The sequence below is a fragment of the Mirounga angustirostris genome, unplaced genomic scaffold, assembly GCF_029215605.1.
Source record: "Mirounga angustirostris isolate CCGP_5_RB_7025 unplaced genomic scaffold, mMirAng1.0.hap1 SCAF_11, whole genome shotgun sequence".
NCBI classification, from domain to species: Eukaryota; Metazoa; Chordata; class Mammalia; order Carnivora; family Phocidae; genus Mirounga; species Mirounga angustirostris.
The window spans coordinates 82,694,096-82,709,159 of NW_026991719.1; the positions used below are offsets into that span (position 1 = coordinate 82,694,096).

The 15,064-nt window shown below is 40.0% G+C and overlaps 1 protein-coding gene across 3 annotated transcripts; it reads left to right on the plus strand.

The window, feature by feature from the left end:
* The first annotated feature begins 5,121 nt into the window (after positions 1-5,121).
* Positions 5,122-6,696, plus strand: BEX4 (brain expressed X-linked 4). Of its 3 annotated transcripts, none has more exons than XM_064574423.1 (3): positions 5,122-5,269; positions 5,668-5,746; positions 6,079-6,696. In XM_064574423.1, the coding sequence occupies exon 3, from the start codon at positions 6,110-6,112 to the stop codon at positions 6,467-6,469; it is 360 nt and encodes a 119-aa protein (XP_064430493.1). In that variant the 5' UTR covers positions 5,122-5,269; positions 5,668-5,746; positions 6,079-6,109; the 3' UTR covers positions 6,470-6,696. The 3 variants fall into 3 exon arrangements, with proteins under 3 accessions (XP_064430493.1, XP_064430492.1, XP_064430494.1); XM_064574422.1 differs by having other exon boundaries at positions 6,105-6,696; XM_064574424.1 differs by lacking the exon at positions 5,668-5,746 and having other exon boundaries at positions 5,132-5,269; positions 6,105-6,696.
* Positions 6,697-15,064: the final 8,368 nt, after the last annotated feature.

Here is a 15,064-nt window from a genome sequence, read left to right on the forward strand (position 1 = left end):
TTGAAAAAATTCATTTAAGATATCATCATATGAATACTCATAGTTTGAGATATCAATTTCACTATCAATAACGGCATCTAGAGTATTGTTGTCACTGTACTTCTGTCTTCTGATCTAATAATTGTAAAATGAATTCCTCTGTCAATTTACTTTTCTTTGCCAGTGTGGGAAGAAAAATGAAAAAAAAATTCTCATTAGTGTTCAGCGAAAGCTGGATTAAGTAAATGCAAAGATAGAGTCTTCATTTCTTCTATATCTTTTTGAAAGATGGTATAATACTTTGGACAGTGCAGTAAAAAACTAAATGGTGATGTGGTATTATTTATTTTAGTATAGCTTCATTCCTGATGTAAACTATCCCATCATTCTTGCTTTTTTCTCTTATTTTTTAAATCTTTTTAGTAGAACTAGGAATAATTAATTAATAATGAAATAATTTTTAGGATGATGAATAGCAAAGTGTTTTAAGATATGGAAAAAATAAAATCAATGAGATCTCACATGTCAATTTTATAAAAGGGCCCAATTCTCCCATGTGGTATGTGCAAGATAATATGGGCTTATTCTATTTAAAAATAAGAGATAAATTTTCTCCTTGTTCTTTGGAAGACTTCTAAGAAAGAGTAGAAATCATTAAATAGCAATCCTTACAAATAGTTTGAAAAGTTCAAAAACAAAAATTGGATCCAATGGACCCTGATTGTTTATCAAAAGTTAAATGAGATCCCATCTGGAAAAGCAATCTGAGGTCCTAGATGATTGGTTTCCCACTAAATACTCCAGCAGTCAAATTGAAGAGATCAGAACTCTGTGTGATAGATAACAGATTAATGGTATAGAAGCAATTTTCCCTAGGAAAACACCATTTTTAAAGATATGTGTTGGTCTAAGCATGAGCTGCAGGCCACCTTTATTAGAGTCACCTGGATCTTGTTAAAATTGCAACTTCTGAGACCTTACCCCAGACCTACTGAATCCTTTCCCTGGGGTTTGAGAATCAGGAATCTATACTTTGAACAATTTCCCTGGTAGATTCTGATGTTCACTATAGTTTAAAAACTGCTGAATAGATCACATCCAAGGTTTCTTTAAATATTTTTGCATATTGTGATCCCTGATTCCAACATCAGTGGTTTTGCCATTCGACTTTAAGTACCTATTTCTGATTTGGTGTATTTGGTAGATAACGATCCATACATGCAGCACTTGTTTATTGAGTATTTACTCTTTGCCTACCAGGTTGGCTGCTAGGCAACAAGAGAGGAAAGGCCTTTCCCATTAGGGGGCTTACATTCTCTTTTGGATACACATAAAGTTAACAATAACCAATGTAATTTCAGTGGGTGAAGAGTGCCACGAAGAAAATAAAAAAGGGAAATGGGATGGAAAATTACATTTATGGAGAGGGCAGTGAAGGATGTCCAAGGCCATCCAGTTTAACAATTTCAAAGACCATCATGTACTTAGATTACAATATGCATGATGATCCCTGGAGTTGTGCCATGCTTTATCACGAGAAGGCCATGCTATGCACGTGACTTTTCATCTGAGAACTGGATGACAAGAAAGAGATGTATGTGTGTGTGTAAAAATCTTTTGACGTTAGACTAGGGAACAGCAGACTCTGAAGTGGAAGTGAGCATGACTTGTTCCCAAAAAGGAGGAAAAAAAGCCAGTGTGGCTGGAGCCTGGTGGAAAACGTAGGAGAGCTGTGAGAGTTAAGGTTGAAGCGAAGCGAATGCAGGATAGGGAGCAGTACTCAGACTTGGCTAGTAATCTTAACATATTTTCATAGTCAATATACTTTCTCAATATCTGAGACCCCTATGACACAACACCTGCACAAACCTTCAACACTGTCTCACACCTCAACATTCTCAACTGCTCTTTAGGCTTCTTGTTTCTTTGGAAAAGTAGATGCTATCACAGAAGAGATTGCCTATATGTTCCCACCACCAAACCTACCAAATTACCCACATCAGAAACTATGGTCCTTACTTTCTCTCATGTGACAAATCTTACTGAGGTGGCCCCTTTTCACTGCAATGATCACCCACTCTAGGACTGTGATTGTGTCATTATTCTCCTTTTCCCCTGACACAGCAATATTCCTCTCTCTACCAGATGAGTGAACATATTCATGAATGAACAAAGAGATGAACTCATGAAAGATATGAAAATTGGGCAGCGGGAGTATAAAAGGGAAGTGTCAGTGGGATTCTCAGATGACTCGCCTGATCATCTATGTGATAGGTAGTAATGTTAGCTGGAATGGGCAACACATAATGGATCTTTTTTGGAGGGAACATAATGGACCATCTTGATTTCTCTATATCTTTGTGTACCCCATGGGGATGTTAAGAATGTAGCAAGATATTTAGATCAGAGACTGAACTAGAGAGGGAAATGCAAGAATCATATGGGTGGATGGAGATTGAAGATATAGGTATAGATGAGATGGCTGCTTAAGCAGAGATCATGGCATGAAAGGGGAAGGCGGCCAAAAATGAGAACCAAGGAGCTCCCAACATAAGAGTCTTCAGTAAGTGCATGAGTGGGGGGAAGGGCAAAGGGACAGAATCTTCAAGCAGACTTCCCACTGAGCACAGAGCCAGACATGGGGCTTGATCCCACAACCAATGAGATAATGACCTGAGCTGAAACCAAGAGTTGGACATTTAACCAACTGAGCCACCCAGGTGCCCCTTAAAGGGGATAATTTTTTAAAGTAATTGTATACTGCCATTACATTGTAAAGAATTGAAAAATATAAAGAGAGAGATGACATCACGAAAAATGGCAGAGTAGGGAACTCAAAGTTTCCATGCCAAAAATGGTCAGAATCAACTTTTGCAGGACTCTGGAATCTAATAAAAACTTACAACAACGAGAGGAAAACTAGTTGAAGAGAAAAGCTCCTGAATTGCAGTAAGAGAGTGCCATGGCATTTTAAATTGCCAGCCCACCATCACCAACACTCTAGATCGGTTAATGAAGGTTGCTAGTACCAGAAGAAACATTATGGACCTTATTCTCAAAGAACTGTGTCTATGGGTCTCTACCATCTGTCAGGTCCTTCTCACAGAGAGCACAAGGTTTCTCTATATTTTGCCTCAGAGCCTTCCCAGGAGTGGAGTGGCTTTTGCCAAAAGCATTTAAAGGCCTGGGTATTAGACCTAGCAGGCTGGGGCAAAGGACAGTACTGAGGACAAACAATAAATAGAATGAGAAAGCTGGGAGGAAGAGGCTGGAAAAGGAGATACATGGGAGAATAAGAGATTTTAAAAGCTCCCCAATATACAGGGAGATTGAGAAGACCACACATATGCCCAGAATGGGATGCAAGTGCTTCCAAGGCCTGAGGAGGCCTTTCACCTCTGGCTGGCGTTCAGACTCTGTGCAAATAGGAAGTGAAAACTAATGCAGAGTTGAAAACGGTCTGGATAAGCAGTGAATGAGTTCCCCAGCACAGACCAATTTGCAAAAACTGAGAGTGTTTCTTCTTTTTTTTCTTTTACTGGCTCCAGGTATTTAACGGTCAAAACACCAGCTGATCACTAAGCTAAGGCCACAGACTTTAGTGGTACACATGATAAAAGAATACAGACTTCACAAAAGGTCACTAAACAAACAAACAGCAGCCCACAACAACCAGCAAAAAATCCTGAGGAGAGGGAAGAATAGGATTCCTAGAGGTGCCACATTATAATATTCAAAAGGTCCAGTTTCAACAGCAAAAAATTATAAAACATGCAAAGAAAGTATGGCCTATTCACAGCAAAAACGAAATTAGTAGAAACTGTCCCTGAGGAAGCTGAACTTACTAGGGAAAGATTTTAAGTCAACTGTCTTTAATATGCTCAAAGAGTTAAAGGAAACCATGGACAAAGAAGTAAAATAAACCAGGAGAATAATGTCTCACCAAATATGGAAAATGAATAAACAGGAAGAAATTATTAAAAGGAACTAACAAAATACTGGAGCTAAAAAGTACAGTAGCTGAAATTAAAAATTCAATAGAAAAGTTCAACATCAGATATGAACTTGCAGAATACACTCACCAAGACACATCATAGTCGAATTGTCAAAGCCAAAGACAAAAAGAGTATCCTGAAAGCAGCAATACATGTTAGGTTTTATTTAGAACTTGATCCAAACAAACTATTAAAAAAAAAAAAAAACTATGACAGAATTGAGAATTTGAACACGGGTTGGACATAAAACAGTATTAAGGAATTATTAATTGTTAGGTGTGAAAATGTTGTGATATAAATATACATATATTATATATATAAATTATATAAATATATAAATATGAGAGTCCTTATAGACATGTACCTTGAAATACTTACGCACAAAATTATATTACGACTGGGATTTGCTTCAAAAATAATTTCTAAGAGTAGGAAGTGGGTAAGAATATACATGAAATAACACGCAATGAGTTAAATGTTGGAGCTAGGTGATGAGTACAGTGGCTTTCATTATACTATTTTATTTTTGCATATGTTTGAAATTTTCCATAACAAGAGTTAAAATAAAGTTAATGTAAACTACAAAGAGAACACAATTCTAATCGAAAAAGGAACAAAACAAAAAGGTATTAAGAATTCGAAAAAATTCCATCTCCTTTCTTGCCCCCCCACCCCACATACACATTTTGGTAAAGAAAATGGTGAACATTGGTAGCCAGGAGGACCACAGGTTGGGAGCAGGGTGTTTGTGACATCTTGCTCATAGATGTTTTTGCATTAATTTTGTTTTTTAAAATATTGCATTAAAATACGATTATCTTCACTACTGAGGTTTTTCTGCACCCCCTTAAATTTTGCGCCGGCGTCATGGAGGGGGTAGGGATGTATCCCGGGAGCAAAGGAAAGGAAGAGGCAAGGCCCCAGAGAAGAACGGAACGGCCAACAGGTCCCTGAGAAGATACTGCCCTTCCCCAGCCGCAGAGAAAGGCCCAGGAATACACAAAGAAGGGAGAGCCACGGAGCCCAGGCTGGTGCTGTTAAAGACGCCGCAGCAGAAGGGAGCTGCGCTGGCCAGCCGGCTGTGCGCCCCCGCGCGGGCTGAAGCCGGCACGGGATGGGGGCGGTGCCGCTCGCCGTGACGAAGGCCTCACGTGACCCGCCAACGCGGACTCGCGCCCTCGCTCCAGCGTCAGAGCCGGCCTTCGCTCACTTGCTTCTCGGTGCCTGCTCCCGGTGGACCTGAGGGCGTGCGGGCCAGAGGCAGCCGCAAAGAGTCGGAGGCGGACGGGAAGCAGGTAGGGGGCCGGGAGGAGGGGAGCGTTCCCTGGGCTTGGTGTGGGAGAGCCCACGCGGCCCGCGGAGCCTTGCTGGGGGACCGGCTGCCCCGCGGCGAAGCGGCGCAAGGACCGCAGCCCTCACGCCCCACCGCAGCCCGCGTTTGGCCGCAGAAAATGCTAGGCGGAGGGCTGGCCCGCGGCGAGGCGATGACCCTTCGGAAACACCTGCCTCTTGCGCCCCCCGCCCCGCCCCCGTCCTTCTCGGTGTAGAAAATGGTGGTCAGCACGGGGGATGGGGCGGCTGGGTGTGGGGGAGAGGCGGCCGTGGGGGGTCCGGGAGGGGCTGGGTAGCGTCGGGTCGGCGGGGAGCGCTCGGCTGCAGCAGCCCCCGCTGCCCTCACCCCGGCCCTCTGCAGGTGTGCAGGTCTAAGTGTCGCGGCGGCGCACTCTTCGGCGAGAATCGGGAGGAGGAGGAGACTGCAAGGATAGGCCCAGGTCGGTGCGGGGGACAGTGGGGGCCGAAGGGAACGTATGGAAAGCCCTGAGACCCCAAATTCCCTCCCGCCACCCACCCCCACCCGCCAGCCCGTCCTCCATCTTGGTGCCTGCAGAGGCCTGGGCAGGGATAGGCAGGGAAAATGGTGGGCTTTGGGCGGGGCGGGGGGGGGTGGAGAGGGCTCGGACAGGGAGCCCCCTGAAGAGCGTAGGGAGCCTCTCCAGTGGGAGAGTAAAATTTTAAAAAGCATTTGAAATCCAGGGCTCTGAATTTTGAAAGGTGCGTAGTAGGGCCTCTGTCCTCGGTGCTGATCGTCCCACCAAGAAAATAGCCCTTTTTCTGGTCTCTTACCTCTAGGAGCAATGGCGTCCAAACAGAAACAAGCGGTGAAAAATGTCAACATGGAAAATGCCCAGCAGGAAAAGGAAGGAGGACAGGGCCCCGTGCAGAATGAAGAGGAATCACGCAATTCGAGAGGGGGTGAAGGCCAGAAGCATGGAAGAAATGTCAGGCTGGGGCGAATGAGACGACTTGTCCCTAATTTTCGGTGGGCCATACCCAGCAGGCATATTGATCACAATGAAGTGGGAGATGATGAGGAAAAGTTTGTAGGGCAGATGATGGAAGTCAGGAGAAAGACTAAAGAGCAGCAAATGAGGCATCATAAGCGCTTCCAAACTCCTGAACCTGATAATCATTATGACTTTTGCCTTATACCTTGAATCCTAAGGTTTTCTCCGAGGTCAATAATGTGACCTCTGCTCTACAAGCTTGTAGTTTTGTGATTTACTTTTTCTGTAAACCTTTTGGTGTTTCCACTTACCAGTTTGTAATTAAATATTGTTTTGTCTCAGTGTAAAATTTTCTGTCCAGTAGGACAATTTCACTCAGTTTTAGGAAAAACTATTCCTTTCATAATGTGAAATTAATAAAGCAGTTTAAAAAGCAATCTTCCATTCTCACCCTAGTCTTTATTTTTTAATACTACCTTTCCTCTCCTAGCTCCCTGGACTCAAGATCTCTAGTCTTTGACTGTTTTTTATTGTTGTTCCCATCCAATGAGCAAGGAAGGATCATACTCATAACTCAACATCTGGTATAATTTTAAGAATGTATGTCCTGTTTTTCAAGGAGTGTGAGTCCACCACCTACATAAGAACATTTTGGGAGGGGAGCTTTTTGAGAATATAAAACATCTGGCTTCTATCCTCCAGACCCACAAATGGGCACTCCAGAATTGCCATTTTTAACAAGCTTTCCAGGTAAATCTAAGGTACACCTGTAATCTGAGGCCACTGTTGTATGTATGTATGTATGTATCTATATGTACATACGTGTGTGTTGTCATATTAAATGTGAATGATAAAGTAAAATAACCAGATGAATGCTTACCTGAGTTTGACAGGCAAAAACATTAAAAAGGAAAAGTACAAGACCTTAAAATAGACTGATTAGAAGAGTGGTAAGGATAGTGGTAGATGAGGGTACTGGAGTTCAGAGATGATAAGTACCAAGCTACCCCCTACTATATATCTGGCCTGGGCCATTTTCTCTAAGACTCTGTCATCTGGAGATAACAGAATATTTGACTTATGTACCTGGTAACAGGTTGAGGAAGGTCTAAGATAAAGATTGAGGCTGTTTTTAAATTTTTTTTGTATATTTTCAATGCAGACACTTTAACTTTTTAGGAAAGAGCAGAAAGAAATCTTAACCTGATAATCCAGTATTCTTCAAAGTGACAATAGCCACCCATTATGGCTCTTGAAATTAGTTTTGCGGGTCACAAGCAATTTTAAACAACATCATAGTCCATTGCCCATGAGTAGCATTAAGGATTATTTTGAGGGGTGCTTGGGTGGCTCAGTCGGTTGAGTGTCTGACGCTTTGTTTTGGCTCAGGTCATGATCTCATGGGTCACAAGAGCAGTCTGCTCAGTGGGGAGCCTGCTCAAGATTCTCTTCCTCCGCCCCTTTACCCGCCCCCAGCTCACTCTAAATAAATAAAATCTTTTTAATAAATTATTTTGAGAAACTTATTTTAGTAGGAGACATGTAGGAGATACTGTAGCCTTATAAAATGTATTTCTAAATTTAGGTTGCAGGGTAAAAGAATTGAAACTGGTGCAGCCACCATGGAAAACAATATGGAGGTTCCTCAGAAAGCTCAAAACAGACCTACCCTATGACCCAACAATAGTACTACTAGATATTTATCCAAAGATACAAACATAGTGATTCAAAGGGGCACATGCACTGCAATGTTTATAGCAGCAATGTCCACAATAGCCAAAATAGGGAAAGAGCCAAAAACTAATTAAGTAATGTATGGTGATTAACATAATAATAATAATAATAAAAGAAATGATTAAGTAAAAAATAAATAGGGAAAGAGCCCAGATGTCCATTGACAGATGAATGGATAAAGAAAATGTGGGGTGCATCTATATGTACATATATGTGTTTGTATATATGCACCCCACGTGTGTGTATAATGGAATATTACTCAGCCATCAAAAAAAATGAAATGAGCACCTGGGTGGCTCAGTTGGTTGGGCGTCTGCCTTCAGCTCAGGTCATGATCCCAGGCTCCTGGGATCAAACCCCACATTGGGCTCCCCACTCAGCAGAGAGCCTGCTTCTCCCTTTCCCCTGCTTGTGCTCTAATAAATAAAATGTTTTTAAAAAAGAAAAGAATGAAATCTTGCCATTTGCAATGATGTGGATGGAACTAGAGAGTATTATGCTAAGTAAAATAAGTCAGAAAAAGACAAATACCATATGATTTCACTCATGTGAAATTTAAGAAACAAAATATGAACATAGGGGAAGAGAAGGAAAAATAAAATAAGAAAACTGAGAGGGAGGCAAACCATAAGAGACTAACTCTAGAGAACAAACAGGGTTGCTGGAGGGGAGGTGGGTGGGGGGATGGGGTAACTGGGTGATGGGCATTAAGGAGGGCACTTGATGTAATGAGCACTGGGTGTTGTATGCAAGTGATGAATCACTGAATTTTACCTCTGAAACTAACAATACAGTATATGTTAATTAAATTGAATTTAAATAAACAATTTTTTTAAACTAAGAACAAATTTAAAAAGTCACTTCTTCAAACTTCATTTCACAGATGAGGAAACTACGTAGGGAAATGGTTTCCCCAAGGTCACATAGCCAGTTAGTGGTAGAGCTGGGACCACAGTTCCCAGTTCGGGGTGCTTCTCTCCTTACCACAGTGCCTCCACAAGGCATGATTTGGAAATATGTGTGTGCTGGTTACCAGTGGTGTACATTTACAAACATGTACAACTTATACAAAATCACTGTTTATTTCTTGTTCACACCTCAGTCATCAGAATCCCTGCATGTTTAATTGGCAAACATTTAAGGAGAGCTCTGTGCCCCTTATAACATTTTGGAGCTGGAATGATCTTTCAGCTTCTGTCTAGAGGAAGGGAATGTTAGAGAGTCTGATCTGGAAATGCAAGGTGGTGAACTCATAGGCACTTCATAAAGGCTAGCTGATTGAGTGATGTTCATGAAAGGCCTTTTGGTCCTTCTGAAAATCAATGCTATACCTTTCCATACACCAATCCCAGATTTCTCAAGATAGCCTCAATTTTAAAAAATCTGTGGGTGGGAGGTGAGATCAGAACTTGACTGGTGGAAGGAGAACTGAAGGAAGCCTCCTCATCAGCGTTCTTTGGGAGTGGTGGTAGATGAGGACAGACTTTCCAAAAGAAGTAAAGGCCAACGTTGGGGTTCAGAATAAGATTTTTTGAAGAACTGAAATAAATTCCCTCTCCTTAGTGTTTCTGAGGGAGTGGGATGATGAAGTCAGAACTTTCTGGAAGTGGTAAAATTCAGGGAACAAGGTCACAGTGTGATTGGTTGAAGGAGAACCAAATTAAGACCCCTCTCCTGGAAGTTTCTCTGATGGTGGGGTATGAGTACAGAACTTTCTAGAAGCAGTAAATTTCAGGGACCATGATCAGAACATGATTGAAGACAAGAAAGCACCCTTTCCTGGATGTTTCAGCAGGGGTGGAGGAGTGAGAACAGAACTTTCTGGAAAAAGTAATAGCCAGGGGAAAAAGTAAAAGTCACCGAGTCAGAAGGTGATTGAAGGAGAACTGAGTTACTTTTTTTTTAGACTTTATTTATCAGAGAAAGAGAGAGCAAGCAGGGAGGAGTGGCAGGCAGAGGAAGAAGCAGGATCCCCGCTGAGCAAGGAGCCCGATGCGGGACTCTATCCTAGGACTGTGAGATCATGACCTGAGCCGAAGGCAGATACTTAACCAACTGATCCACCCAGGCATCCCAAGAACTGAGTTACTTTAGTGAACACTTCCATTAACTTACACATCCCATGCAAGTGTTAGTCTAGGTGGGCAGTACATTCTGACTTTTTAAGGTGACAATGGAGATCTATTATTTGGAAGTCTCTAAAGAGACTGGCAAGAAAATTAGAGAAATATGAAAACAAAAGAAAAGTGAATCAACCAGGAACAACAAAAAGGACTAATGCATTCATCCCTATCAGTCATTTATGTGTTCATGTTTGTTTAGTTTCTCAAGGAAAATGTGTATGTTTGCATAGATTTTTGAAGCAAGGCTTGGGATAGAAGCCTAGTAATTAAAAAGAGAAAGAGGAGATCTCTGAGAAGAGCCTTTCAGAGCATATGTTTTCACCCTCAAGTAACAAAAAAATGAAGATATCACTGAGGGAGTCTTTAAGGAGGCCACCAAAGGAAAAAAAAAATGAACTTATAATGAAGAAAGTAAAACAAACCAAATATCATGAGAAGAAAATACCAAAACACATTATCACTTCCAGTCCTTTCAGTCTGTGTCTACATGTGAGTAATTATTTAGCTTCATTAAGGTATAAATTAAAATTTAAAAAGTACATAAACCATGCAATTCATTTTACATGTATCTGTTTTACATAGATTTAAGCCTATGAAATCATGACCACAATGAAAATAGCAAACACTTTCATTATCTCTAAAAGTCTCTTTCTTCCCATTTGTAATCCATCCCTCCTTCCATCCCCATCCTCAAGCAACCTCTGGTCTGCTTTCTGTCACTATATTTTGCTTTATGCAATATTTTTTATATAGAGTGAACCACAGAGCATGTACTCTATTTTTCTCTGGCTTCATTCATTCAACATAATGATTTTGCATGTAATAATAGCATATTCCTTTCTACTGGTGAGTGGTAGTCCATGATATGGTGAATGTTTATCCATTCATCTCTTGATGGACACTTAGATACTTTCCAATTTTTGACTATTACAAATAAAGCCATAAAGTGTGTTTCATAATATTTGTGCATTGACAAATATTCATCAATCAATGCACACTTGGGCTCTTCCCATAGTTTGGCTATTGTAGATAATGCTGCTATAAACATTGGGGTGCATGTATCCCTTGAATAGTGTTTTTGTATTCTTTGGGTAAATACCTAGCAGTGCAATTGCTGGATTATAAGGTAATTCTATTTTCAACTTTTTGAGGAACCTCCATACTGTTTTCCACAGTGCCTGCTCCAGTTTGAATTCCCACCAACAACATAAGAGTGTTCCCCTTTCTCCGCATCCTCACCAACACCTGTTGTTTCTTGTGTTGTTGATTATAGCCACTCTGACAAGTGTGAGGTGATATCTCATTGTAGTTTTGATTTGTATTTCCCTGATGACAAGTGATGTTGAGCATCTTTTCATGTGTCTGTTGGAAATTTTAACCGTCCTAAAAAGTGTATATTATCTTGTAGCTTTAATTTTTATTTCTCTGGCGACTAATGATGTTCAGCATCTTTTCATGTACTCATTAGTCATTCATATATCTTCTTTTGTGAAATAATTTGTTCAAATATTTTGCTAATATTTTTAAAGATTTCTATTTATTTGAGAGAGAGAGCATGAGCATGAGTGGGGGTGCAAAGGGAGGGGGAGAAACAGACTCCCCACTGAGCAGGGAGCCCAACTTGGGGCTCAATCCCAGGTCCCTGGGATCAGAACCTGAGCTAAAGGCAGATACTTAACCAACTGAGCCACCCAGGTGCCCCAATATTTTGCTAATTTTTGAAAATTTCATTGTTCATCTTCTTACTACTGAGTTGCAAGATTTCTTTATAAATTCTATATTCAATTTTCTGTGATATATATGCTGTAAATCTTTCTCTCAGTCTTGGTTTGCCTTTTCATTTACTTAATGGTTTCTTTCAAAGGCCAAAAGTTTTAAATTTACATGAAACCCATTTAATCCACTTTTCCTTTTATAATTGTGTTCTATTTAAATAATGTGCTGCCTAATCCAAGGTTGTGAAGACTTTCTCTTATATTTTACTCTAATAGTTTTAAAGTTTTAGGTTTTTCATTTTGTTTTATGAACCATCTCATGTTAATTTTTGTGTAAGGTATGAAGTAAACTCTGGTGTTCATTTCGTTCCATATTGATATTCAACTAATACAGCACCATTTGTTGAGAAGACTTTCCTTTCTTCTTCCTATAACCTTTGCACCTTTGTCAAAAATCAAGTACTCATATGTGGGTATATTTTTGTACTTTCTATTCTGCCCTATTGATCTATATGTCTGTCTTTTCATCAATATCAAACTATCTTGATTGCTATAGCCTTATAGTAAGTCTTGAAACTAGGTAGGGAAATTCCTGCAACTTTGTTCTCTATTAAAATTGCTTTGGGTATGGGCGCCTGGGTGGCTCAGTTGGTTAAGCGACTGCCTTCGGCTCAGGTCATGATCCTGGAGTCCCGGGATCGAGTCCCGCATCGGGCTCCCTGCTCGGCAGGGAGTCTGCTTCTCCCTCTGACCCTCCTCCCTCTCATGCTCTCTGTCTCTCATTCTCTCTGTCTCAAATAAATAAATAAAATCTTTAAAAAAAATTGCTTTGGGTATTCTAGGTCCCTTGAATTTTCATATAAACTTTAGAATCAGCTGATTATTTTTTTTAAGCCTGCAAGAATTCTTATTGGTATTGGCTTGAATCTGTAGATCAATTTGGTGAGAATAGCTATATTAATAGTTGCAAATAGGGACAGTGTTTATTGTAAGGAAAAATACAAAAACAGCTGTCTTGTCACAGTACTCAAGGACAAAGCCCCTGGGGTCTCCATAAACTGAAAGAAGCTGAAAACTCTGTGAGTCTTTCACATAGGGTGTCTTCTCTCTTTTTCTCATTTTTGGAAGTTTCTCACACTCATCACAATTAGTCAAGTATAGCTTCATGTAAATGACCTATTCAGATCCTTTCTGATAAGGATATCTGAGAAGGACGCCAGGGCCCAGGTATTGCTTTTGGAAAGCAGCAGGATGTGTGTAGAGAACAATGTAAAATGTAAGTGGCTTCTGACCATTAGGCTAAATATTTCCAAGTGAATGGCAGAATCTGGGCCAGTAGTAAACCAGTGAAGAGGACCAATTTCTGCAGAAAGGTTAGACAAAAGCAGAACCACTGGGGATGTGTCCCTTAGGCACTTTGCATCCACTAGCAAGGCTATTATATATATATATAATATATATATATATGTGGAGAATTGTAATGTTCATACATTGCTGGTGGGAATATATAACCATGCAGTTGCCATGGAAAACAATTTGGCACTTCTTCAAAAAGTTATACATAGAGTTACCATGTGATCTAGCAATTCCCTTGTAGGAATATACTCAAGATAATTGAAAACCTATGTTCACAAAACTTGTACACAAATGTTCATAATAGTGAAAAAGTGCCAACAACCCAAATGTCAATCAACTGACAAACCAATAAACAAAATGTGGTATATTCATACAATAGAATATTCAATACACATAAAAAAAGAATGAAGTCCTGGTAAATGCTACAACATGGATAAACCTTGAAAACATTATTCTAAATGAAAGCCAAACACAAAAGGCCACATATTGTATGATTCCATTTATATGAAATATTCAGAATAGACAAATCTGTTGAGACAAAAAGTAGAATAGGGCTAGTAGCTGGGAGGGGATGGGAATGAGTGACTACTAAGGGGTATAGAGTTTCTTTCTGGGGTATTAAAAAGGAAAACATCAATAGCCAGATGGAACAATTTACTATAAATAAATAAAATAGTTTGGTCATCTTCCAATAATAGAAAAATATATAAACAGTAGCATGGACATATTTAGATATAAAAAGTCTTTTAATATATGATAAAGTTGATATGTCAAATCTGAAAAGAAGAAATGTGTCATTCAATATTTTTTCTCATTTATTTATGTTATGCTAACTTGGAAATCAGCAAATTAATGTGACTTCCAGAACTAGGCCTCTCAGCCCAAAGGGGAAGCATTTTATCTCCAACATCCCTCCCTATTAAGAGGTATTGCTGAATGAATTTCCACCTATGCATGACAAGGTATGGGTATCATATGACAAAAGTTTGTAACAACCAGTCTTGTGACTAAGAATAAGGAATACAAGCTAGAATCCCAGGTCTGCTATTTACTAGGTATGTGGTTTGGAAAACTTTTCTGAGTCTCAGCTTTCTCATCTATCAGTTAGGATCAATGATATTCAACTGTGGCTGCAAGACCTTTGGGGAAGAAGAATATTCATAGTACCTATATTCATATACCTACTTGTGATGTTATTGCAAGGTCCTGCCTGACTCAAGGGGTTCTGAGAATAATATTTCAACTTTCAGGTCTGGTAATGAAGAGAGAATCCAGACTATCTAGTGGCTCATATCAGTTCTCTGTTTGCCATACTTAGGGTTTTAAGATAACTCAAATCAAGTAGGAATTTAGTGGGTCACCTATCCATGTTCTCCTAGTAATACTTATACGTCAAGATAGGCTAAGTACTTTTTTTTACATAAGTAGCTAGAGTTTATTGTTCTGGAGGTTCTTTCTTTCTTTCTTCCCTCCTTCTTAGTTTTTTTTTTAATCTTTTTAATTCCAGTATAACTAATGTACAGTGTTTTATTAGTTTCAGGTTTAGAATATAGTGATTCAACAATACTATACATTACTCAATCCTCATCACATAGGCTAAGTACTTTTATTGTTATTTTTATTTTTTTATTATAGGCTAAGTACTTCTAAAAACATTTCCCAAATCTCAGAGGCTTAGCAAACTGAAAATTTCTCACTCAGCTAGCAGTGCAATACAGATGGGAGGGAGTGGGATCTGTTCCATGCAGTCATTCAGGGAGCAAGGTGGCAGGAACCTGGCAGGAACCTCCACCATCTTCAATGTGTGACTTTCAAAATTGCCTTGGGTGCTTACATCCAGCTGGAAGATGGAAGGAGAGAGAAGGCTCATGGCAGAT

What these genes read in the sequence shown, in the direction of transcription:
- BEX4 (XM_064574423.1), top strand. Translation starts at nt 6,110, where the DNA reads ATGGCGTCCAAACAGAAACAAGCGGTGAAAAATGTCAACATGGAAAAT.